This window comes from Lampris incognitus, chromosome 8, assembly GCF_029633865.1.
Source record: "Lampris incognitus isolate fLamInc1 chromosome 8, fLamInc1.hap2, whole genome shotgun sequence".
NCBI classification, from domain to species: Eukaryota; Metazoa; Chordata; class Actinopteri; order Lampriformes; family Lampridae; genus Lampris; species Lampris incognitus.
In genome coordinates, this window is record NC_079218.1 from 13,006,105 (window position 1) to 13,033,034 (window position 26,930).

The following is a 26,930-nucleotide window of genomic DNA, read 5'->3' on the forward strand; positions in this document are numbered from 1 at the left end:
GAGGTGGAGGGTGGAGCGGAGGTTAGGAAACCAAAAAAAAAAAAAAAAGAGGGGAAAGGAGAGGTGGTAGGCGGGCCTGGATGAGGGTTTCAGGACTTTTTAGAAGAGCGAGGAAAATGGCGAGAGAGAGGAAGGAAGGAAGGAAGGAAGGAAGGAGAAAGGGAATGAGGAAAGGTGCAGCACCAAGCAAGGTAAAGGGGGCGTGGCTGAGTCAGAGGGGAGTGAATGGAGCGATAGATGGAGTGATGGGGGGCGAAGGGAGGGGGTAGTGGGTGGGGTATGTGAGGGAGTGGGGGGGGGATGAGTCAGCTGATGGCTCCCAGTTTCCATGGCAACTCCCGGCCTTTCCTAACCACTCGCCTCCCTGACACCTTTCTCTCTCTCTCTCTTCCTCCCCCACCCCGCCCACTCCCTCACTCTCTTTTTCTCTTTACGAAGCCACATTTCTATAATCACATTAACGTCCCCAAATCCACTCCTCTCTCTCCATTCCCCAACTCCTCTCCTGCTCCCTCCATAGTTCTCTTCCTCCTTTTTCCACTTATGCCTCTCCTTTCCAGAAGTCACCTCTCCTGCACTTCTCTCTTTTCTTTTCCTGTTCATCTTTTCAGGCCAGTCTTTATCAGCAGTAATGTTGCATCACAATATGAGATGCAGAAGTGTCTAAATGTACCTTCTCCTCTCTTTCTCCTCTCTCTGCTGCCCAAACCTCTCAGCTGTGATGACCTGTCCTCACCTTAACTTTACCTTCAGCAAAATCAAGGACCGCCGGTAAGGCTTGTCCATGATGCGGGTAAAGTGTCTCAGCGTTGTTCAGACAATACACAATCTTAGCCCCAACCGGGCCTGTCGCGGACACATTTCTGAGATGTACGACCAAAGCCCCAGGTCGGTGCTTATGTCCGTCACCAGCATTCTTCTAGTACGAGGACTTCAGACACATGCCCTGACCCCTGACCCAGTCCGCGACGACTCCTCCCAGATGCCCCGACATTTTCTAAGCATGTTTGAAATGTTCAGAAACCAAATATTGGCATGAGTGTTTCTGAGACCAGCGATGTGCAATAGCCAGAGATAGAGGCAACCACAAATTAGTACACAAACAGCTTGAACGGCAAGCTGCTCTTCTGCATCAGGCCAACGCTGGTCTGTCTGAATAAGACTCAACACTCGCCGTCTCGTCTGTTGTTCCTTAATTTGCGAGCGTCTTCTACCACCAGTAAGTGTGAACAACATCTCGGATGAATGGGCTGAGACACAACTACATGATAAAAGTGTACTTTATGACACTCTACAACATCAGCCTTCTTCTGTGTTCTTTAGGTTCTGGGAGGCGCTGTCCATATACTCTCAAACTCCATTAATCAATAAGAACATTTGAGTCTCAACCTTATATCTTTTTTTAAAAATTGTATTTCTAGAAGCTAGCCTCCACAGATGTGGGCTAAACCACGCAGGACACAATCGGAACCAACGTCTCAACACATACATACGCGATGCCGTGACGCCGCTCGTAGAATAAGGATAAGGGTCCGGAAACACAAGTCATGTGTCAGCTTGCGTGTGACGAATTTTTATCTCGTATGGAAACATGCTTTATAGAAATAAGCAAACACACAAGGATGATTTCCCCAAAATTTGCAACGGTTTGTGATTTTGTGAAATTCACCCATTGACCCCCCGTTCATTTTACACGTTGTGCTTCGAGCGCACCCTAGTGGCCATTTTTCAGAGTGGCGTTCTTTTCGTTCAAGCTAGTTGCACGTTAGTATTCGCCATAGATTGAACTTTTATAATGGAGTTGCATGGTTGCAGCCTGTGTGTGTGTGTGTGGTGGTGGTGGTGGTGGTGGGGGGGGGGTTGTTATCCATTTCAGGTCGATATGTTGAGAGTGGTTCAAAATTATGCTTTAACCTATAATTCACTGCTGCACCAAAACCTGAGTTCAAGGTGCATGAGCTAGCATTGTTAGTACAGTGCTTTGGTTTGGTGGACCAGACTGAAAACTGAAAAGCCTAATTTCATGATGCAAAACTATAGTATTTATTCAAATAGATAGATAGATAAACAGTCATTACATGGACATGCAGGGGTTACTTGAACGCTGGTGCATTTATTATGATTGTTACACATATTTACAAAGAGGATGCCACAATATTGTCACGATAAGAGAAACTTGACTTCTGTTTTGTCGCCAGCATAAGGTCACCCACATCTCCACTTCCCCCTCGCAGTTGAAAGGAGGTGGAACCGAAACTACCAATGGGGTTTCGCTTGCGACCTGGTCGTCCGAACAGAGCCCGTGTTTACTTGTCCGGCGGGGTTTTCTCATGACGCCATTCCTAACAGCCCCGTTCTGCAGCCGGTTATTTATTTATCTGGTAATTATATCCGCGGCAGACTGATGCAGAGGACGCGGCGAAGTGAATCAGGGCCGGCTTTGTACGAATATCCACCCGGTTCTGTGCCATCAATCATATGATGGTGTTAATCCAGAGCGGATCACTTTAAACCAGCCCGCAGGCGGTTGGCGTCTCGCTCCAGAACCGTTTTACTCCTAAAAGCGGCTCGTGGCTGGGCTCGACCCCGCGGCGTATCGTCGCAGAACGGCCCACCTTAACCGTTTGGTTCACCCATGGCTGTTAGCCATCACATTTCCATGCCGACGGTCCTACAAAAGGGACACTGCAGCATAATGTCAGTCCCGCGTGACGTGTGACGGCGTCGTCATGACGGGGGTTTGTCCCTGTGTGGTGTTTGTGTCTCGTTGTGTTCTGTTTCAGCTGCTCAACTGTGTCATGCTAATGTCTCCATCCGAGCGGCCGGCCGGCCTAAACATCAAGCTTTACAAGTGTTTTCGTTCGTTTCCTCACCGCCAGCCAGACCGTGCTCAGCTGAGCTGGATCGAGGCCAATTACCGGCCTCACTGCTCTCTCTCCCTGCTCCGCTTCTCTCTCCACTTCTCTCTCTCTCTCTCTCCCTCCTCTCTCTCTCTCTCTCTCTCCCTCCTCTCTCTCTCAAGGCCTCACACAGCAGCCATTGTTCCCTGTTTGACAAACCAGAGTGCAGCTGAGCCTTGGGCAGCTCTGGGGTGACCAGGAGTTTTGTGTGTGTGTGTGTGTGTGAGAGCGAGAGAGAGAGAAAATCGTCTGTGTAATCCATCTCTCCTCTCCCCTCCTTCCTCTGCTTCTTTGCTCTTCATCTTTTGCTCCCTTGTTTTTCTTTTCCCTGTTTGCTCCCTCTTCGCTCTCTTCTGTCCATCCCTTTTTCCCTTCCTTCCGTCTGTGGTTCTGTGTATCTCGATGACTTTAAGTGGAAACAGGAAGTTGTGTACAAAGTACAATCAGTCACCTAAACCTCCATTGTCTTCTTTTTCTGTTTTTCCCTCACCGCCGTCCATCCATCCCTCCCTCCATCCATCCATCCATCCCTCCATCCCTCCATCCATCCAGCAGGCAGATGAAGGTCACGGGTGTTTGCAGCCCACAGACTTGAAGGTGAAAACAGAGCCGCAGGTCTGTAAGACAGAAAGCTCCCACTCGCCTCACCCTGCCGAGGATCAGATGGAACCGGTCGACTTGTCACTCAACAAGCCCCGCCCCTCCTCGCTCCCGGTCTCCACGGCAACCACCACCACCTTAGCCAGCCTAGCCCCAGGCAACGTGGTGGCCCAGCCCAGCCTGTCAGCCACGCCCGTCCCCACCACCGTACAGTCGCTAGGATCCATGGTAAGTAGACACACACACGCACACACACACACCCTCCCACCTATCGACCTCCCCACCTGCTATGGTGATGCACCTTATTGATGACACACTGAAGCAAAAACGTTAAAATGGAGCTACTAATGAGTCGGGAATTTTAAAATCTATTAAATATGAACAAGCTTAAATCAATTCAAAAGTAAATTCAGGTAGTTAGAGATGCAGAGTCATATTTAAAATATAGACTATCTGCGATGGGGATGAAATGTTAGCACATTTTCCACAAGAGCTCAGAGAGAATTTACTCCGGCTAGCGGACACATACAACAGACACACAGTGTTAAAGAAACGACACACATCTGGGCTGGTTTGTGTAACTTACAGACTTGGTTAACTGAAGGCAAGTTGCTCTTACTTGCCCTTCGGGCAAGAGAAAGGCAGCGTTTGTAGGGGAAGGTGTGGCAGCACTTAGGAACCAAACCAGTATCTCACACATCTCTGTTATTGATCTGGAGGTGCAATAATGGAGATATAATGTAGATAAACAGACTGATAGCATGACACACACACACAGGACAGAGGTGAAGACATGCACACACACACACACACACACACACACACACATATGTTGACAGCAACACGTTATTGAAATCATATATATATATATATATATAGTATATAGTCAAACCTCACAGCTAACCACAACTAACCACACTACAGCTTATACTTATTAATTATTACAATAATAATAATAATAATATGCATGCAGGACATGTATTGTTGACTAAAGGGGACTTTGTATGTCCCGATCCAGGTTCTGTCCCCGGGCTCCATATTGGCCACTCAGGGTGCCGGGGGCCAGCAAATTCTGCACGTCATACACACCATTCCCTCAGTCAACATGCCCAGTAAAGTGGGCCAGCTGCAGACTATCCCCGTGGTGGTCCAGTCCCTGCCGGTCGTCTACACTGCCATGCCCACCGACGGTGTCGCCACGGCAGCCATCACCGTGCCCCTCATCGGCAGCGATGGGCGCTCGGAAGGATCAGGTGAGAAGATGCACACGGTCATGGACGTGAATCACGACTGCTGTGTGACGTTGTTGTGAACGGGATGTTATGGGTTTGTAACTAGAAGTAGATCTAGAATTGACTGCACATTTTTAACTGAGTAAAACCTTAGATATTATTTAAGCCATATCCTGGTGGGATGTTTAACATCGACATTATAAAAAAGATGCTTTTGCCCGGGCGTCCGGGTGGTGTGGCGGTCGATTCTGTTGCCTACTGACACGGGGCTCGCCGGTTCGAATCCCGCTGTTACCTCCGGCTAGACACAATTGGCCGTGTCTGCAGGTGGTTGCTGCACTAGCGCCTCCTCTGGTCAGCTGGGGTGCCTTTTTGGGGTGGAGGGGGAACTGGGGGGAATAGCGTGATCCTCCCACGTGCTACATAACCCTGGTGAAACTCCCCCCTCTCAGGTGAAAAGAAGCGGCTGGCGACTCCACATGTATGGGAGGAGGCATGTGGTAGTCTGCAGCCCTCTCCGGATCGGCAGGGTGGGTTGAGCAGCAACCGGGACAGCTCGGAAGCCTTGGGTAATTGGCTAAGTACAATTGGGAGAAAAAGGGGACCCCTCCCCCCAAAAAAAGATGCTTTTGCAGCAGTTCAACAGAGCTAAAGTTAGCTCGTCAGAATCATTCAATCAAATTTTTTTAGCTAATTGACAACCCAGGAAATCAAGCTGACACATCAGAAACACTTGAGAGATTTTATCAAAAGGTTGAGTTGTTTGAGGAGGTTAAAGGTGGCGGAGCACATGTTGCTCTCATCTCTGTTGAAGGCCTCTCTGTGAAATCCACCCTCGAATGAAACCATAGAACACCAATACAAATGAGCCGCAGAATGAAATCACAGAACATGTGGGGGAGGCCGAGACAGAATAGTGGTGGAAGTGCAGACAAAAATAGATTTTGACAATTTTCTTACCAGAGGATTATAATTTTAATTAAAGAAAAATGTAAATTCTTTAACGCCTCAAAACAGGCGCACATTTTGTGAGCGGTTGCAACCCCTGCTGCCCTTAATCCGCATCGATGTTAATGCTAAATGGGAGGCTAGCCGTCATGTTGTGGGTGAGTGAATGAGGTTCACCAAGTGCTTCACATCTAAAAACAACGTCACTTCAGCATGACTGTGTTCTCACTCCTCTCCTTCATCGTTATGAAAAGCTTCTCTCATCCAGCGCCACGATGACCCTGAATGACCCCTAACTCTCAGTCAGAGCAACACACAACACACACACCGTCCGTTTCTCTTTTGTCGGCAGGTCTTTTTCTCTATCACTTCCCCTCTTCTTCCTCTAATAATTCTCAACCTCTGTTGTACTCGGCTCCTCTTCCTGTTTCTTCTCCCAGCGGTTCTCTCGTGTCACATGACCAGTCCGAGGAGGTCATGTGGTGGACTTGTAGTTCTGGCCATCGTCTGTAGCTGGTAACTTGGTGTTGTTTTGATGGTAAACGGCCAGAAGTCTGTATGAGGTTATCAGCCAGCTGGCATAAATGGAAGGACAAAGAGGCCTCAATCTCTCCACATTGACAGTAATAATAAAAACAAATAATCATTCGAAAAAAATAAGCAAACAATTAGGGCTGATCTGAATACCTTTTTTCCAGCTGCGGACATTTGGCACTTTTTCTGAACAAATATCGAATATTCCTTATACATTAATCAGCCGAAAAATAAAAATCAAGACACAAGTGGTGGATCTGAATGCAGTCACAGTGGTCACTTTGTTCCATTTGATGGAAAAACAAAGCAACAACATTGTGTCTTTCTGAAGCTTTTCCCCAAAAAACGAACACAGTCGACCGAATTACAGTGTTGTGAAGGTAACACTGTCCCGCAACTCCATGTAGCTAACGCTATGGATTGGCTGATATACCGGAAAGGTACACATTGTTATCGTTGCCCCCCCCCCCGTTTTTCGCCCCAGTTGTATCCAACCAATTACCCCACTCTTCCGAGCGATCCCGGTCGCTGCTCCACCCCCTCTGTCGGTCCGGGGAGGGCTGCAGACTACCACATGCCTCCTCCGATACATGTGGAGTCACCAGCCGCTTCTTTTCCCCTGACAGTGAGCAGTTTCACCAGGGGGACGTAGCACGTGGAAGGATTACGCTATTCCCCCCAGTTCCCCCTTCCCCACCGAACAGGCACACTGACCTGACCAGAGGAGGCGCTAGTGCAGTGACCAGGACCGGCTTCCCACCCGTAGACACGGCCAATTGTGTCTGTAGGGATGCCCAACGAAGCCGGAGGTAACGCAGGGATTCGAACCGGCGATCCCCGTGTTGGTAGGCAGCGGAATAGACCACTGTGCTACCTGGGAACCCACTGTTACCATTGTTTTTGAGCGACCAAACTATAAATGAAGTGACAAGCGTTTGTCACTGAGGAGTGGACAGCTCAGTCGTTGTCCCCATCCTAATAGTGCTAATTTATTTAGTGACATTAATCCCTGACTATATATTCTAACAGGTTAGCGAACCAATTAGACTCGGCATTAATTTCACCCAATTTCCCGACTCCTGCAAGTCAATAAAGAGGAGGAGGATGGTAGACTACGGCACAGCAAAGTTAAGCTGTTGTGTATAAAAACTCCTGAAATGGCGTCGCAATAAAATAATAATCATCGGAATACTGAAGTTAGGTCCGAGTACCAAACTAGTAAAAATGGAGATAAAATAAAAAACGTGCATTGCCCTGAAGGAAAAAGCAGAGAAAAGAGCGAGGACAGAAGGTCAGCAAGTCGAGGTGGAGGACGTGTGTGAGGTGGTGCTGCAGACAGACGCCGTGCATTTCATGTTGTCTAATGGGTGCCGCTCTGTTTGTCCGCTGACCTTTTAAACAGCTCCCCGAACTGCTGTTCAGAAACCCCTCCGACTGTTTCACAACCTAAAACAGAGGAGAGGAGTCTGTTTTATTTCCTGTCTCCTCTCCTGTCACAGGACTCTTTCTCTGGCAATTTGATTTTCAATTTAAAGAGCTTTATTGGCATGACAAGACAGTGCTTATATTGCCAAAACAAATAACAGAGAAAGGAAATAAGTGACAGTGACTGGCACAACATAAACAACAACAACTTAAACGTTTTCGATCACAAAGCCACAAAGAACACAGTGGCTCAACAAAACCATGAGGGTCACAACTTGCAAATGTTACTTATCAATAACTTCTTTTTTTTGGGGGGGGGGTTCTCCCCCTTTATTCTCCCCAATTGTATTTGGCTAATTACCCCACTCTTCTGAGCTGTCCCGATCACTGCCCCACCCCTTCTGCCAATCCAGGGAGGGCTGCAGGCTACCACGCGCCTCCTCTAATACATGTGGAGTCGCCAGCCGCTTCTTTTCACCTGACAGTGAGGAGTTTCACCAGGAGGATGTAGTACGTGGGAAGATCACACTATTCCCTCCAGTCCCCCCCCTTCCCCCCCGAACAGGTGTCCCGACCGACCAGAGGAGGCGCTAGTGCAGCGACCAGGACAAGCAGAAAGTGAAATGCACACAGCCCACTGTGAGGACAGTACAGTGCTGGACTACAGAACACGAATCCACACTTCAGGGATGTTTTGCAGCAACAGACTGATCAATCTTTATGGATTCAGGCTCGGGTTTGGATGAGTGTGCTGAGTTGGTCACAGGCTATGTGAGATTCTGTGTGGATAGCTGTATCCCAGAACAGATTGTTCGCTCCTACCCCAACCAGAAGCTCTGGATTAACAGTGACATTCAGCTGAGGTTGAGGGAGTGTACCATTGCTTTTAAATTGGGGGACAAGGAATGCTACAAAAATCCCAGGTATGACTTAGGGAGGGCCGTCACAGCTGCTAAAAGACAATACAGGGGAAAACTGGAAAATGACTCATGGCGCATGTGGATGGGGCTGCAAGCGATTACGGACTATAAATCCAAACCCAGTGTGGCTATTAAACGCTTCTCTCCCAGATGAGCTTAACAACTTTTTCGCCCCCTTCGAAGCGCACAACTTGGACCTAGTGACAGCAGCACAGTGCCCACCCAATGGAGTCGATCTACAGGTGACCGAGGCTGATAAGAGTTAAACGTTTAAAAGGGTTAAGGCTCCGTAACCTGCCGGCCCAGACGGCATCCCTTCCCGTGTCCTCAAGGCACATTAAACTCAGCTATCTCAGGTTTTTGCTGACATTTTGACCCTGTCCCTGTCATTGTGCGTGGTTCTGCCGTGCTTTAAGAAAACCACCATTGTGCCTGTATCTAAGAAAACGCCTGTCTCTTGCCTTAATGATTACTGACCTGTTGCTTTGACCTCTGTTATTATGAAGTGCCTGGAAAGATTGGTAATATCATGCCAAATGTAACATTCCTGTTACCCTTGACTCTTTACAGTTGCCTACTGTTCCAAAAGATCTGCAGAGGACGCCATCTCACTTGCTCTGCATACTGCTTTAGTACACCTCGAAAAGAAAAATACCTATGTCAGAATGTTGTTTATTGAGTACAGCTCTGCTTTTAATACAGTTGTACCATCCAAACTGGTGTTGAAACTCAGAGGTCTTGGTCTGGTCAACTTTATCTGTAATTGGCGATTTGATTTCCTGTCAGGCAGGCCCCAGACTGTGAGAATAGATAAAACATACCCATCTCCATTAGTTCTTAGGACCGGCGTACCTCAGGGCTGCTGTCTCAGACCCCTATTGTACAGTCTGTGTACACACGACTGTGTTGCCAAATATGAAAATAAAAGCATCATTAAATTCGCAGACGACACCTCAGACTAATTAGCAACAGTGACGAGGGGAGTGGATGATTTAACCATATGGTGCCACGATAACAACCTCTCTCTAAATGTCAGCAAGACAAAATAAATTATTGTTGACTTTAGGATGATCAGAAGAAAATCATATTCCTATTTCCATCAATGATTCGTATGTTGAAATTGTGGACAGTTCTAGATTTCTCGGTTTACACATCACAGACGTCCTCAGATGGTCTCTCAACACCAATTGCATCCTGAAGAAGGCACAGCAGAGACTATTTTCTGAGGCATCTCAGGAGTTTTGGTACTCATACCAAAACTCTTGTGAACTTTTATGGCAGCACCATGGAGAGTGTGTTGACAGGCTGTATCACAGTGTGGTTTGGCAGCCTGGCTGCTCAGGACTCCAGATTGCTGCAAAGGACTGTAAAGACTGCAGCAAAAATCACTGGCATGGAACTACCACAACTTCATAATATTTACACCACTCGCTGCAAAAGGAAAGCCCAAAACATCATTAAGGACACCAGCCACCCCACTCATGTCCGGTTCTCACCGCTTCCATCTAAAAAACATTACTGAAGCATCGAATCACACACCACCCGTCTCAGTAGTAGTTTCTTTCCACAGGCAGTCAGGTTGCTGAACAGCCGATGCACCCATATGCACCTTGCATTGGTGTGTTATTGTGTACTGAATATTTTTTGGGGATGGTGTGTCCTTTGTCCTTGTGTCCTTTGTGTTAAGGCAGGAAGAGACAGAGCACAAGAATTTCATTGTATTCTACACATGACAAGTTGAACTTGAACTTTTCTTATCACCTTGCCCATCTTGCTTTCTGTCAGTCAGCTATTCTGCCCCTTTCTACCTCTGTCCATCCATCTGTCTGTCTCTCTTTGTCCGTTTCTCTCTCTCTCATTCTGATAGTGTCTGTCTCTCCCTGTCTGCCTCACCCAGATATTTCAAAACATTAACGAAAGAAGACAAAACCTTAAACCCTCCGCAGCGTGTCATTCGCTGTGCTGAGAGGGTGATTGGCCGCAACCTGCCGTCTCTCCGTGACCTGTACGCCTCCAGGACACTGAGACGAGCAGGAAAGGTCATGGCCCGCCCTTCCCACCCAGGCCAGGCTCTCTTTAAAACACTCCTCTCCGGCAAGAGGCGAAGGTCTATAAAAACCAGAACCGTGCGCCACAAGAATAGCTTCTTCCCTACAGCAGGAGGCCTTTCTAACAAGCCGCCAGACACCCGCAGGTCCTGACACTGACGCCCTCCCACCCCCCCCCCCCTTTTGTCTTCCCTACTCTGCTCTCTGTGTATGGACACCCCGCATAAAACCTGCACTACCCTGTAAATAACTTATTCTGTAAATAATTCTTGAAATTCTCTTTTAAATTTTTATAAATACGCATTCTGGTAGTGTAGCAGTCTATTTCATTGCCTACCAACACGGGGATCACTGGTTCGAATCCCCGCATTACCTCCGGCTTGGTCGGGCGTCCCTACAGACATAATTGGCCGCGTCTGCGGGTGGCAAGCCGGATGCGGGTATGTGTCCTGGTCGCTGCACTAGCGCCTCCTCTGGTCGGCCGGGGCGCCTGTTCACTCTGAACCAGTGGTGATTGCATCGTACTTTTACTTCATCTTGTGTAGATATTTTATTTATTGTTCTTTTAAAGTTTTATCTTTACTATTTGCTGCTGCTCGTTCCCTCTTGCACCAACATACCAGACAAATTCCTTGTATGCTCTTGCACTTGGTAATAAATACGATTCTGATTCTGAATCAGCTGCTCTGCGTGTCCAGACACAGCGGGAGAAATGTAGTTCCTCAGAATCAGACAATATTTTCTTTTTTTTGCTAATATATCAGCCAAGTAAGTTTGCACACACAAGGAATTACCGGCTGAGCAAATAGGAGGGAAGATGGACGTTTGCTCAGGCAAGCACAGAAACGGGCCTCCGCCTCCTTTTGTGTGCGTGTGTGCGTGTGTTTGTGTGTGATTGGGTGTGCGTAAACGTAATTTCTGGGAATCAGTAAGAGAGGACTTAATTGGTATCAGAGTTGGTGTGTGAATAGTCACAACGTGCTCAAATAATGCTTAAGGCGTTGGTTGTTAGTGAAGAAAAGGAGCCGCTGCCTTCACCAGAAAATTGCCTGTAATTTAGTCCATTAGTGTTAGGGAATGTATGTGGGACAGTGCCTTGTTTGTGGGGGTGGAATACTTTGAGAGATATCGGGGTGGGACTGGGGGGGTGTTAGATGAGATGAGCCATTTTGCCTATGAAGGAGGTGGGGTGAGATGGGGTGGAGGGGCTCATCAGGGTTCTCCCCAGATATAGAGGGCGGTGTTTCAGTGGGAAGTGGACACGTCGGGGTGCTGATGGGGAGAACTTGCAGATTGTGGCTTTACTGTAGCTCGTTTCATCACAGTAAGACTGTTTGGATTGAATCCCCATCTGACTGTTCCCCTCACTCCTCTCCCTCCGTCTCTTATCCCCTTATTTTTCTGTCTCCCCCCCCATCCGTCCACCTGCTCTGACCGCCTTCCGTTTCTCCCGTTTCCACCTCTCCCTCGCTTTCCTCCTCTTCCTCTTTCCAAAATAAATGTTCTCTTCATCTTACATCAACCCTTTCTTCCATGTTATTTTTTTTAAACTTTTACCTCAATCCCTCCTTTTACCCATCTGTCCACTCACACGTTGAACAATCTGTCCATCCTGCCATCTTTCCGTCCATCTGCCCGCATGTCTTTGGCCAATGCTTTGTGGGACATGTGCTTTTTTTCCCACTATGCCCCTTGTCTTACCTTTTGTTGAGTCAGACACAGTCAAAACTAGCCAGTAAAGCCAGTTTCCCGCTGGGAGTTGCCCAGTATGAATGGTGGTCCCGATTCCTGGCAAGTTCTATTAATCACTTTTCTTCCTGTTTTGTGTTTCCTGCCACAGTGCGTATTAAGCCGGGCTCGACGTCGCCGGTGGAGTACCAGAGTGACAGTGACGCCGAGAGTGGCACCGAGTCAGGATCAGCGTCCTTCAGTGCACAGAGCCTTGACGCGGGGTGAGTCAGTCCTGCAGCCTCTGATGTCTGCTTCGTCACTACCTCCTGTCTCTCGCGGCCGCTGTACGGCGGCCTGCTCTGACCACATCTGTGGTGTTTGGGGTTTTATGAGTCAGGGTTGTTGTTCTCTCCTCCAGGGAGACATTGTTTTTTTTTTATACACTACCGTTCAAAAGTTTGGGATCACCCAAACAATTTTGTGTTTTCCATGAAAAGTCACACTTATTCACCACCATATGTTGTGAAATGAATAGAAAATAGAGTCAAGACATTGACAAGGTTAGAAATAATGATTTGTATTTGAAATAAGATTTTTTTTACATCAAACTTTGCTTTCGTCAAAGAATCCTCCATTTGCAGCAATTACAGCATTGCAGACCTTTGGCATTCTAGCTGTTAATTTGTTGAGGTAATCTGGAGAAATTGCACCCCACGCTTCCAGAAGCAGCTCCCACAAGTTGGATTGGTTGGATGGGCACTTCTTTGAGCAGATTGAGTTTCTGGAGCATCACATTTGTGGGGTCAATTAAACGCTCAAAATGGCCAGAAAAAGAGAACTTTCATCTGAAACTCGACAGTCTATTCTTGTTCTTAGAAATGAAGGCTATTCCATGCGAGAAATTGCTAAGAAATTGAAGATTTCCTACACCGGTGTGTACTACTCCCTTCAGAGGACAGCACAAACAGGCTCTAACCAGAGTAGAAAAAGAAGTGGGAGGCCGCGTTGCACAACTGAGCAAGAAGATAAGTACATTAGAGTCTCTAGTTTGAGAAACAGATGCCTCACAGGTCCCCAACTGGCATCTTCATTAAATAGTACCTGTTAGAGCCTGTTTGTGCTGTCCTCTGAAGGGAGTAGTACACACCGGTGTAGGAAATCTTCAATTTCTTAGCAATTTCTCGCATGGAATAGCCTTCATTTCTAAGAACAAGAATAGACTGTCGAGTTTCAGATGAAAGTTCTCTTTTTCTGGCCATTTTGAGCGTTTAATTGACCCCACAAATGTGATGCTCCAGAAACTCAATCTGCTCAAAGAAGTGCCCATCCAACCAATCCAACTTGTGGGAGCTGCTTCTGGAAGCGTGGGGTGCAATTTCTCCAGATTACCTCAACAAATTAACAGCTAGAATGCCAAAGGTCTGCAATGCTGTAATTGCTGCAAATGGAGGATTCTTTGACGAAAGCAAAGTTTGATGTAAAAAAAATCTTATTTCAAATACAAATCATTATTTCTAACCTTGTCAATGTCTTGACTCTATTTTCTATTCATTTCACAACATATGGTGGTGAATAAGTGTGACTTTTCATGGAAAACACGAAATTGTTTGGGTGATCCCAAACTTTTGAACGGTAGTGTATATATAAAAAATGCCATATATATATCACACCTTTCTTTCTCTGCTGAGATTTTCATAGCAACAGCTGTTCAGTCAGGGTCCAAAATTAACTTTTTGGCTTACCTGCCAAGGTGGCTTGTAGATGAAAAAAATTTACTGGGCAGATTTTTTACCAGCCAAAAAAAACAACAAAAAACTACTTTTTATGATTGCAATTTGCTGTTATTACTATTTAGCATGTAATTTTGGTCTCAAATGCGATTCTCAATCAATTTTATAGTAGTGTGCAGTAATAATAGTAGTAACACAAACTGTAAGCAAGTAAAGATAAGTAAAAGTAATAAGCTCAGGGTCATAGGTCATGCTTTTTTTATTCTTTAGTAGCATCTTAAGCAAGAGTTCGCTCTCAAAGCAGTGTTCCTCCTTGTCTCCTGCTCGACGGCGGTGTTGGTGGAGGAGACGAGGAGGGAGGGTTTGCGTCGGCCGTGGCAGCATTGGTCTCTTCGGCCTGAAGCTCGCCTGTGTCCTTTTTCTTTTTCGGGGGCTCCCCCCCCCTGCAACAAATCTCCACATATAGCTGGGTCTGTTTCAACTGCCCGAAAGACGACAAGTACCTCAAATACTGTAACAACAAAAGTCGTGCGGTTCGATGACTGACGCAGTGACATGATATGTGTGACACACAGCACAGCGGATCTAGCAGATTGAAGTGACAGCAAACCAGCAGCTCTCTTCAGCGTGTGTAGGAAGTTCATTTTTTCTACTGGCGGGTCGTCTCAATAATTTACTCGCAAAGACTAAATATACCCCCATTTGGCGAGTGTTAATTCTGGCCCCAGCATTCAGTGCATTAGCGTTCTGTAACTGCTCCTCTGTGCTATTTTTCATTGGTGCTGCTGGGGTCCACCATACCTGCCAAGTATTCAAACGTAATGGCGCCTGCACAGGAAGTGAGTCAAGTCAGCCAAGAAGTAAAAGGAGGAGCTTGCATGTGGACTGCAGAAGAGCAGGCATGTTTCATCAGAATCAGAATCTCTTTATTTGCCAAATGTGTGCGAAGATGGTGGCACAAATTCTCGTTTGCAGCGGCCTCATGTAGTACCGTCCATGCAGAGTCTTTGTCTACATCTGTGTCTAAGTTTGTCTTTGTTTGATGCTGGAGCGCTGGCGCTGGATTGGCTGGGAGGGCTTGGTCTGCTGCGTCCTGTGGGCCCAGGGACCACGGCCCTGCCTACTGCTGTGCCTGATGAGGTAACACTGAGGGCGGTCTGACGGGAAGGGGGGCAGGCTAAGTTAAATGCTAGCCCATGCAGACCCGCAGTTCCGGTAACACCGAGGGTGGTCTGGCGGCGGCCTCGCCTAGCCTTGACTGTGGTTTTAGTGTCATTGTGTGGAGGTGTGTCGAAGGTGTCTGGCTGGGAGAGCTGGGGTTGGATCGGCTGAAGGAGCTTGGTCTGCTGCATCCTGTGGGCCCAAGGACCATGGCCCTGACCAGAGCTGTGCCCGCGTCCTGGCAGTCTGACAGGATGCGGAAGTGGGGTAGGCTAAGCTAACTGCTAGCTCATGCAGACCGGCAGTTCCAACAGTCATCCTGGCTGGGGTTCATTCTGGACAGTGATTTTTTTTGTTGTTTAAGTTAGATATATGTGTTAGTTTGGGTATATGTGTTCTTGTAGGTTTTGGATGTGTGTTTTTGTCTTCGTGTTGCACTGCTGTGGGCTGGGGAAATGATATTTCATTTCATTTCATGCACTTGCGTACATGAAATGAAATGACAAAGTGTTTCTGATTTCTGAAGTGTACAGTGTACACAGGAATTTGACTTGGTGATACGGTGCAGTGAGATGAAAAGAAAAAAGCAGAATAAGACATTGAAGAGCATTTGATTAAGTAAAAGTGAGAGAATGAGAAACATAATGGAATAAAATAACCATAAATAAGACTATATATGCACAAGTTCAGTACAAGAATGTTTTTACTAATGTATGACATAATATGCTACATATTGCACAGTCCTGACAGGACAGTTGTACCGTCCCATACAGTGTGTGTGTGTGTGTGTGTGTGTGTGTGTGTGTGTGTGTGTGTGTGTGTGTGTGTGTGAAAGTGCATGTATGTGTGTGTGTGGGGGGGGTATTGGCAATGATGTGTAGAGGGCAGTCGGGATGAAGTGGAAGCTAAGATGAGTTATTGAAGAGAGTGATGGCCTTCGGGGAAAAATTGTTCAGGTGTCTGGTGGTCCTGGTCCTGGTGGAGCAGAACCTGTAGCCGGATGGAAGTTTTCTGACGAGGCATGGAGCCGGGTGTGATGGGTCTGGCACTATCCTACTGGCCCGCTTCCTTGTTCTGGCATCATGCACAACACTCATGGGCACCTGTTTCTGGCCTGTGAGCCACCTGGCTGTTCACAGGATGTGTTCCAGTCGTGTTTGATGTGGGCAGATGATGTGGGGTACCACACAGTGATGGAGGAGGTGAGGAGATGTTTATCTTCCGGACCACTCTGAGGAGGAACATCCTCTGGTGAGCTAGCTCGCTTGATAACATCAGATAAATGTGTCTCCCATTTCAGGTCGCTGGTAATAGTGGTACCCAGAAACTTAACAGACTCCATCACCATCACATCTGCATTTTTGATAAGTAGTGGAGGATGTGAGGGTGGATGTTTCCAGAAGTCCATAACCATCTCCACTGTCTTGTTGACATTGAGCTCCAGGTTGTTTTCTGAACACCATGCTGCCAGCTGTGACACAGTGTTCCTGTAGGCCAACTCATCATCGTCTTTGAGGCCTAGGACTGTGCTGTCATCAGCAAATGTGACCAGCTTAATGGAGGGGTGGCTGAAGGTACAGTCATTGATGTACAGAGAATACAGATAAGGGGAAAGAATACTACCTTGTAGAGCTCCAGTGTTGATGGTGAGAGGGGCAGACAGGTGGGTGCCAAGCTGCACCTGTTGCTTCCTGTTGGTCAGGAAGTCCATAATGAGCTCGTAGATGGAGCGGGGTACCTGCAGCTTGGTATGCAGACAGTCGGGGATGATGGTTTTTCAAGGCAGAACTGAAGTGTACGAACAAAGCCCTCATATACGGTAGCTGCTGGACCTGTCCATGTACATAGACGGCCTCTTTGACTCCCCGTTTGACTCAAAGAGGCCATCTATGTGAAGAGGGAACAACCGTCCCTGAACTGGGGGGGGGGGGTACATCTGTACTCTTAGGTACAGATGTACCTTAGATGTAAATCTGTAAGAGTACATGTCACCATCTTACAATGCTGTGATTGCAAACATTCCCAAATCCTCTGAATAGTACACATGGCCATTGAAACTCTAGTTGATGGTCACGCTTATTTGCATATGAAAGTGATCGTTGGTTTCGGTAGTCATGCCACTGTATTGTTTATAAGGGTGGGGATACCTACTGTCAGTTGAGACTGATGATGTCACTTAGATGAGTGATGAAACATTTCTGTCAATAACAGAAACGTTTCATCACTCATCTATAACCATTGTATCCACATGAACCGATTCAACTTTCTTTGATTTTCTTACCTGGATTATTGAGCAGGCATGAAGACAGTTCCTTCGAACGTCTTTATTGGTCCATAAAAGCAGATTGACTTCATCCCTTTTACTGCAGAGAGAGCGCACGGTTTTACATGCAGATGGCTGGGAGCGCTGTGCTTGTCCTCTCTCCCTCCACTTGAGGAGGACAGCAGCTCAAGTGGATATCAGGGCCTCGGGTTTGTTATCACACCATATCAAACTGGCCTGATATGTTGCTCAGTTTCACCACATTGGATGGGATCGTTGATCAGTCTTCAGTCTCCAAAATTTGCAAGCTACCGTCAGATTTTCTTCTGAATGTGCTCCTGTAAACCATGCTCGCATTAAACCAAAATCTATGACTGTGGAAATTTGTAACCTACACATGACCAAGGGCAGGTTTCATTCATTTTGAATGGAACTCTGGGATTTTTGGTTTAAAACTTAACTATTGTGACCACCTAATGATGCCAAATCAATCAAAACTGAAGAAATTAAGGATAACCATTTTCAAGTTCATTGAAACTCAAGTACATTGCACATTAGGGGTGTTTGTTGGTGTTATGGCCAACAAGAAGACAAGATATCAACATAAAGTAATACCCACCGACATTATATTCAGTTTCTCCCACCACTGCCATCAGCAGGTGGGCTGCCCACTAATCTCCCTGTCTGTGAAATGTGAAAATGAACATTTAATTTTCAGTGAAAAGGAAAACACATGTGGCTTGCTCCCTCCAGGTTGGGGATGAGTTGTTGCCTCAAATGAAGGCGTTCAAGTATCTCGGGGTCTTGTACACAAGTGAGGGTAGGATGGAGCGGGAGATTGACAGGCGGATTGGTGCAGCATCCGCAGTAATGCGGATGTTGCACCGGACCGTTTTGGTGAAGAGGGAGCTGAGCTCTCAATTTACCAGTCAGCCTTCGTTCCAACCCTCACCTATGGTCATGAGCTTTGGGTAGTGACCGAAAGGGTGAGATACAAGTGGCTGAGATGAGTTTCCTCCATAGGGTGTCTGGGCTCAGATTTAGAGATAGGGTGAAGAATTCAGACATCCAGAGGGAGATCAGAGTGGAGCCAGTTGAGGTGGTTCCGGCATCTGATTAGGATGCCTCCTGGGCACCTTCCTTTGGAGGTTTTCCGGGCACATCAAACTGAGACCACGGGGTAGACCTAGAACTCGCTGGAGGGGCTTCATGTCCAATCTGGCTTTGGAACGTCTTGAGATCCCCCAGGAGGAGCTGGAGGGCATTGCTGGGGAGAGGGATGTCTGGAGTGCCCTACTTAGCTTGCTGCCACTGTGACCCAACCCCGGAGAAGCAGCTGATGATGAGATGAGATGAGATGAGATGAGGAAAACACATATGTACAACAGAAAATCCTTTTGCTGTACTCTATTAGTACAGGTTTTCAAAAGAATAATCTGTAACTCTCTGATTATTTATTATTTTATCTATGAAACATGATTTTTTTTTCTCATAATAAATCCGTGCAGGAGAGTTGCAGCACTGTTGACCGGGCAGATGCCGCACACTTTGTGCACATTCAGTCACTAACCTGATTAAGGTGAATAATTGAATGAAGTACCAGTGCAATTAATGTGTCTAGATGTATTTAATTAATGCGACCTCTTATTGATCTGAGTTTGCAAGACCCGTTGGATAACAGAATTATTGAACAGAAGTTATATTGTGTGCGACCCAGCTTCCAACATGGTGTTTGAGACTCTTTCTGTACACTTTGCAATCACTAAATGACTTTGTATGTATGCGGTGGGAAGTATAGCACAGTGAGTAACTCTCAAAACCTGAAATAATGTGGCATCTACCATTTAGTATATGGTCAAACCCACCACTGTGAAGCGAAGCTCAGAGGAAAGCTCAGCTGGCTTTATCCAAGATGGCGGCCGCTCAGCGTTTTCGGTTTTCACCGATTTTCACCGAAAAATCCCCAGATTTTTAAACCGATTTCCGCCCGGATTTTATGTTTCCACGGATCCAAACGTTGTTCCTGTTCGTGTGAGGTTGTGTAACAGCGTCCTCTCGTGGCGAAATTCGGCATGCTGGATGGCTTTGAAAATGAAAAACCGCAAACGCTGAGCCTTGAAAATGTTAAAACGACAACCGAGGTAAGCGAAGCTTTCTGATTGGCTCCTGCCGTATGCCGGTCCGTGTCTTTGACCAATGAGATTGCTGCGCTGGAGCTTCCGGTTGTACAGATGACCTGAAATAAGGGATTTTTCAACTGTACTATTTCAAAACTAACAATAACAGTAATACCGAGTAGTTTTGTTTGTTTGGCACTTTTAAAAAACGATGTCCGTATCAATAGAGTGCTAAAAGTAAAAACATTAGACTCGACCAGTTCATGAGGGACCCATACGTAAGTAGAACACAGCATCTTCACATAGGGTTGTTTTCAGGTTGGCGTGGATGGTTGACGCCTTGTTTTGGTGGTGCTCCTCTGTTTGTGTGCGTCGTGCGGGTCATTTAGCATTGTGTGGCTCACCTCCCTGACTTATGAGCTGCATTATCTCATTTATTACTTCAGCTCTGCCTTGTCCTGCAGAGACACTTACATAACTCCACCACAGCAAGCCTTACCGGGGGACAGGGCCCGAGGCCTGGCCCTCTGTGTGTGTGTGTGTGTGTGTGTGTGTGTGTGTGTCTGTGTGTGTGTGTGTGTGTGTGCGAGCGAGCGAGCGAGAGAGGGAGACAATAGGAGAATAGAAAGTGAAAGAGAGTCGTTGTTTGCATACATGTGCATTTGCTAGTGCTAATCCTTGTTTGTGTGTGTGTGTGTGTGTGTGTGTGTGTGTGTGTGTGTGTGTGTGTGTGTGCATTAGTCCTTGACAGATAATGTATTTATTGGTTCCATCAGGACACAGCTCTGTCCACGCCCAGAGAAAGGCGGGGCCATTTGACTGAGGTTTCTAACTGAAATTCAGGGTGTTGGCCTGGTAAGCCCAGTACTGTGTGTGTGTGTGTGTGCGCGCGCGTGTGTGTGTGTGTTTGTGTTTAACGGTTGGCTTAGCACTGGTTATGGTAGGTGTGTCTGTTTGTGCCTGTGCTGTTTATGTGTGTAAACATGTATCTGCGTGCGTGTGTGTGTGTGTGTGTGTGTGTGTGTGTGTCCGTGTGTGTCCGTATGCCTCTGTATTTGTGTATCTGTGTGTGTCAGTGTGAATAGTGTTCACTGCTGGGCAGGGCTGTCCCAGAACTGGGTGTAAACAAGGTTACGTAATGCTGTTTGGCGTCACACCTCCCTATAAAGGGTCAGAGAGAAAGAGGGAGGGATGGAAAGGGAGGAGTGGAGGGTGGGGGTAGAACGCACTCGCTTGAGAGAGCGAGAGTTTTATTAAAGAGTATTCTTTTTACTCTATATGTCTTTCTATGCCTTTCTCCTGACATGTATAAAGCATACGAAGAGTTGTAGATGTAGAGGACAGTGATGGAGGTGTCCATGTATAAAGGATATAAATGGGTGTAGATGTAGAGGACAGTGGTGGAGGTGTCCATGTATAAAGTATATAAATGGATGTAGATGTAGAGGACAGTAGTGGAGGTGTCCATGTATAAAGTATATAAATGGGTGTAGATGTAGAGGACAGTGGTGGAGGTGTCCATGTATAAAGGATATGAAGGGGTGTAGATGTAGAGGACAGTGGTGGAGGTGTCCATGTATAGAGGATATGAAGGGGTGTAGATGTAGAGGACAGTGGTGGAGGTTTCCTTGTTTAAAGGATATAAATGGGTGTAGCTGTAGAGGACAGTGGTGGAGGTGTCCATGTATAAAGGATATAAAGGGGTGTAGATGTAGAGGACAGTGGTGGAGGTGTCCATGTATAAAGGATATGAAGGGGTGTAGATGTAGAGGACAGTGGTGGAGGTGTCCATGTATAAAGTATATAAATGGGTGTAGCTGTAGAGGACAGTGGTGGAGGTGTCCATGTATAAAGGATATAAAGGGGTGTAGATGTAGAGGACAGTGATGGAGGTGTCCTTGTTTAAAGGATATAAATGGGTGTAGCTGTAGAGGACAGTGATGGAGGTGTCCATGTATAAAGGATATAAAGGGGTGTAGATGTAGAGGACAGTGATGGAGGTGTCCATGTATAAAGGATATAAAGGGGTGTAGATGTAGAGGACAGTGGTGGAGGTGTCCATGTATAAAGGATATAAAGGGGTGTAGATGTAGAGGACAGTGATGGAGGTGTCCTTGTTTAAAGGATATAAATGGGTGTAGCTGTAGAGGACAGTGTTGGAGGTGTCCATATATAAAGGATATTAAGGGGTGTAGATGTAGAAGACAGTGATGGTGTCCATATATAAAGGATATAAAGGGGTGTATATTTAGGGGACAGTGATGGAGGTGTCCATGTATAAAGGATATAAAGGGATGTAGCTGTAGAGGACAGTGATGGAGGTGTCCATGATATGAAGGGGTATAGATGTGTTTTGTTGGTGTGCCGTCTTTCTACTCCTCTCATATTTAATTGGTCTAACGAGCTGGACACCACATGTGTGGCCTACGTCACCTGAGTCTTGTGTAAAATTCCCTATTTTTTCCCATCTTGCCCGGAACTTCATAGATTCACACTAACACGTTTTCAACTCTAAAAATAAAAAAGGGTGTCTGGGTAATGTCCCAGTCTATTCCATTGCCTACGAACACGGGGATCGCCGGTTTGAATCCCTGTGTTACCGCCGGCTTGGTCGGGCGTCCACAATTGGCCGTGTCTGCGGGTGGGATGCCGGATTTGGGTATGTGACCTGGTTGCTGCACTAGCGCCTCCTCTGGTCGGTCGGTCGGGGCACCTGTTAAGGGGGAGAGGGGGAACTGGGGGGGAAATAGTGTGATCCTCCCACGTGCTATGTCCCCCTGGTGAAACTCCTCACCGTCAGGTGAAAAGAAGCGGCTGGCTGGTGACTCCACATGTATCGGAGGAGGCATGTGGTAGTCTGCAGCCCTCCCCAGATCGGCAGAGGGGGCGGAGCAGCGACCGGGATGGCTTGGAAGAGTGGGGTAATTTGCTGGATACAACTGGGGAGAAAAGGGGGGGAAAGGTAAAAAAATTAAAAAAAATGTTGACTACCACGAGTAAGTTTCATTTTATTCTAATATACAACTAATAGTGGCTCTCAAACAGGTGGAGACAAAGGTACATCACATCAGTCAGTATTTCATCACGTTCATAAACAAGTCGGTCAGCCTGTAAGCAGACGAGGGAAATGCCATGGTGAATGTTCAGCGTTATATATCACTATATCACACCCAGGAGAAACACCCTGTATCACACCCAGGAGACACACCCTATATCACACCCAGGGGAAACACCCTGCATCACACCCAAGAGAAACACCCTGTATCACACCCAAGAGAAACACAATGTATCACACCCAAGAGAAACACCCTATATCACACCCAGGGGGAAACACCCTGTATCACACCCAGGGGGAAACACCCTGTATCACACCCAGGAGAAACACCCTGTATCACACCCAAGAGAAACATCCTGTATCACACCCAGGAGAAACACCCTATATCACACCCAGGAGAAACACCCTATATCACACCCAGGAGAAACACCCTGTATCACACCCAAGAGAAACATCCTGTATCACACCCAGGAGAAACACCCTGTATCACACCCAAGAGAAACACCCTGTATCACACCCAGGAGAAACACCCTATATCACACCCAGGAGAAACACCCTGTATCACACCCAAGAGAAACACCTTGTATCACACCCAAGAGAAACACCCTATATCACACCCAGGGGAAACACCCTGTATCACACCCAGGAGACACACCCTACATCACACCCATGGGAAACACCCTATATCACACCCAGGGGAAACACTGTGTATCACACCCAGGAGACACACCCTATATCACACCCAAGAGAAACACCCTATATCACACCCAAGAGAAACACCCTATATCACACCCAGGAGAAACAGCTGGAATGATTTGATGCTTAAATTCAGATGTACTGTTTCTTCATGATGAATGAATACCATGATAGCAGCTCTGGAAATGTCTCTTTGTTTACATTTGATATGTTCTGCATGCTCAGTACAAGGTACAGTTTGAATGGGGAAGTGAGCTACGGTGCTGTCTGCCAGCTGGTTAGCCAAGACGTTGGATGATAAGGGACCATTCTTGTATTTTTTTGTTTCACCACTTCTCTGGTGTTTCGTTTTCCCTCTCACTACATCAGTTTCTCTGGTGTCTCTTCGGTTCGTTCGACATAAACTTCCAGTCAGTTTCTTCACTGTAGGCACCCCCCCCCCTTTTCTCCCCAGTTGTACCCGTCCAATTACCCCACTCTTCCGAGCCATCCCGATCACTGCCCCACCCCCTCCGCCGATCCGGGGAGGGGCTGCAGACTACCACATGCCTCCTCCGATACATGTGGAGTCGCCAGCCGCTTCTTTTCACCTGACAGTGAGGAGTTTCACCAGGGGGGCGTAGCGCGTGTCCCCCCCCCCCCGAACAGGTGTCCCGATCGACCAGAGGAGGGTGCTAGTGCAGCGACCAGGGCCCATACCCACATCCGGCTTCCCACCCACGGATATGGCCAATTGTGTCTGTAGGGACACCCGACCAAGCTGGAGGTAACACGGGGACTCGAACCTCCGATCCCCATGTTGGTAGGCAACGGAATAGACCGCCACGCTTGGTGACAACCTCCGGTGCAAAGGCTCATCACCGGAACAAGACCCTGTCCATGCTCGTACCGTTTACCGCCTCGAAAAGGCTGTGTAAAAAATCTTTGTGGGCGCAACAGGGATGTCAGATCAGTCTCATAAATCTATTAACTATTAATTTTGGTGTTTAATATTTCATAATTAAATTCTAAAATTGATAGAATCATCAGATCAGTTTCACGAATCGGTCTCGTAAAATTAGGGGATTATGCATTTGGTTGCGTGTATGTCACATCAAGTCAAAGTATCACAACTTTGCCTCAAGGGGCTTTACAGCAACACAACATCCTGTCCTTAGACCCTCTCATCGGATGAGGAACAACTCCCTAAAAAAAAACCCTTTAACAGGGGAAAGAATAGGGAGAAACCTCAGGGAGAGCAACAGAGGAGGGCTCTCTCTCCCAAGACGCACAACGTGCAATGGATGTTGTGTTTACACCATGTGCACAATACAACACTGAAAGAGGATAACACAGTTATAATGGAATTATAAAATATATTAAGAATATGACGAGGAGGATGCCAAGCAGTGTCCAGATGCTACAAGAACAGCCCAGGACCCAAGCCACGTGACCACCATCCACCATGTAGACCTGCAGGAGGACCGACTGCACATGCACACGGGGGAGACTCACATCATACCATTCACACACACACACAAGAGACAAGAAGAAAAAGTGTGTGTGTGTGTGTGTGTGTGTGTGTGTGTGTGTGTGTGTGTGTGTGTGTGTGTGTGTGTGTGTGTGTGTGTGTGTGTACATGTTTAACTATCCTAATGTGGACCAAATGTCCTCATTAGGATAGAAAAACCTGAAACCACCTACCTTGTGTGGACATTTTAGAGGTCCTCACAAGTAAAAGAGTCTATTTTAGGGTTAGGACTTGGTTTTAGAGTTAAGATTAGGGTTAGGTTAAGGTTAGGGTAAGGGTTAGGGTTAGGCGTGTAGTTTGCGTGGTTAAGGTTAGGGTTAAGGGCTAGGAAATGAATGTAGTCAATGAGGGGTCCTCATAAGGATAGTGAAACGAGTGTGTGTGTGTGTGTGGCTAATCTGCCAAGCTACTTGAACCTGTCAGCCTGAAGTGTTTTGGTGCAGTTAGTGGCTGCATTATGAAGAACCTCTCTTGGTTGCAGTGGTTCAAAACCTTCGAGAAACGTTTGTTCTCGCTGTCGCCGCTCCCTCTCCTCATTCGCTCTCTTCCTCGCAGGACCAGCGCTGCTCTGCATCACGCTCCACTCAGTCAACCATGCACATGCACGACTCGCATCTGCGGTTGAGTCGGATCGGGTAGCGACGGTGTCAGAACCAAAAGTCAGTGTATCCGGGTAGGAGTCTTCAGAGTAAATGAGAAGCTGGTTGTATTTCGCAAGCCAGCGAATCGCTGACTGCTGACCTGGGCACAGGAGAACCGGAGGAACACTCACGAGCCAAAACTGATTCACCTTCCTCACCTCGTCGCCATGCCGAAGAGCCATAGTGTCCAATGTTAAAACTTCGCTATAAGAATACAATTTCGGGGGCACCTGCGTAGCGTAGTGGTCTATTCGGTTGCCTATCAACACGGGGATCGCCGGTTCGAATCCCCGTGTTACCTCCAGCTTGGTCGGGCGTCCCTACAGACACAATTGGCCGTGTCTGTGGGTGGAAAACCGGATGTGGGTATGTGTCCTGGTTGCTGCACTAGCGCCTCCTCTGGTCGGTCGGGGCGCCTGTTCGGGGGGGGGGACTGGGGGGAATAGTGTGATCCTCCCACGTGCTACGTCCCCCTGGTGAAACTCCTCACTGTCAGGTGAAAGGAAGTGGCTGGTGACTCCACATGTATCGGAGGAGGCATGTGGTAGTCTGCAGCCCTCCCTGGACCGGCAGATGGGGTGGGGCAGCGACCAGAACGGCTCAGAAGAGTGGGGTAATTGGCTAGGATACAATTGGGGTGGGGGAATTAAAAATAAATAAATAAAAATACGATTTCAAGAGCGAGGTTGATTACAGTCACAGTTGGGAACCACCTCAGTAGCAGTAATAACACCTTTCCCGTGGCTGAGCTGTTTTCTCGCCGTTGTTTTATGACTGAATGTGCAGCCATTCGCCCTCATTCATTTTATGTCATGAAAACTGCAGCGTTCAATCACATTTGACGTCTTTTAATACAGGTTTTGAAATTATGATGGCCTGATCTGTCGTTTCTTGGTCTCTTTCGTGCAAAGGTTCACTAGGGGGCTGCACACCCACAGACTGACAGGCAAAACGCCTTTAGTAGGTAGGTTGTTTTGTAGCTTGAGTGCTGCATATTAACTTTTCTTCCCATAATTCCCATTCAGTCGACTGGGGTGCTGCACTAAAGTCTTATAGTGGCAGGAACAACACTGGTTTTTCTGTCCGTGTGTGTGTGTGTGTGTGTGTGTGTGTGTGTGTGTGTGTGTGTGTGTGTGTGTGTGTGTGTGTGTGTGTGTACGGAGAAGGAGGTATGCCTGATGGAGGGCTGCGCTCTGAGTGCACTCTTCAAGTTAACCATTAATTTTGGTGTTCAATAGTTATAACTGAATCATTCAAGTTGATGGAATAATCAATGATGCACCAATAGGAGTGCTTTGCATGGCAGAAGATGGCGTCAGTGAGTACTGTCGCAAAACAGGCAGGACAACAGCTCGTTTCAACGAAAACACTTGTTGGAACATCCGTCCATCCATTATCCAGACCGCTTGTCCTGCGGTCAGTTAAAAGAAGAGATAATTGACCAATACTAATCAGTTACAGGCCGTAATTGAGCAGCAA

General features: G+C 47.1%; 1 protein-coding gene across 2 annotated transcripts in view; it reads left to right on the forward strand.

The window, feature by feature from the left end:
- The window catches only part of klf8 (Kruppel like factor 8), a 109,379-nt gene that overhangs the window by 73,016 nt on the left and 9,433 nt on the right, over positions 1-26,930 (forward strand). The window contains exons 3-5 of one of the 2 annotated variants that reach the window (XM_056284836.1): positions 3,453-3,728; positions 4,519-4,753; positions 12,448-12,559. In XM_056284836.1, the coding sequence (XP_056140811.1) occupies positions 3,453-3,728; positions 4,519-4,753; positions 12,448-12,559 (623 nt within the window). The remainder of the gene's footprint in view (positions 1-3,452; positions 3,729-4,518; positions 4,754-12,447; positions 12,560-26,930) is intronic. The other variant, XM_056284837.1, reaches the window with a different exon arrangement.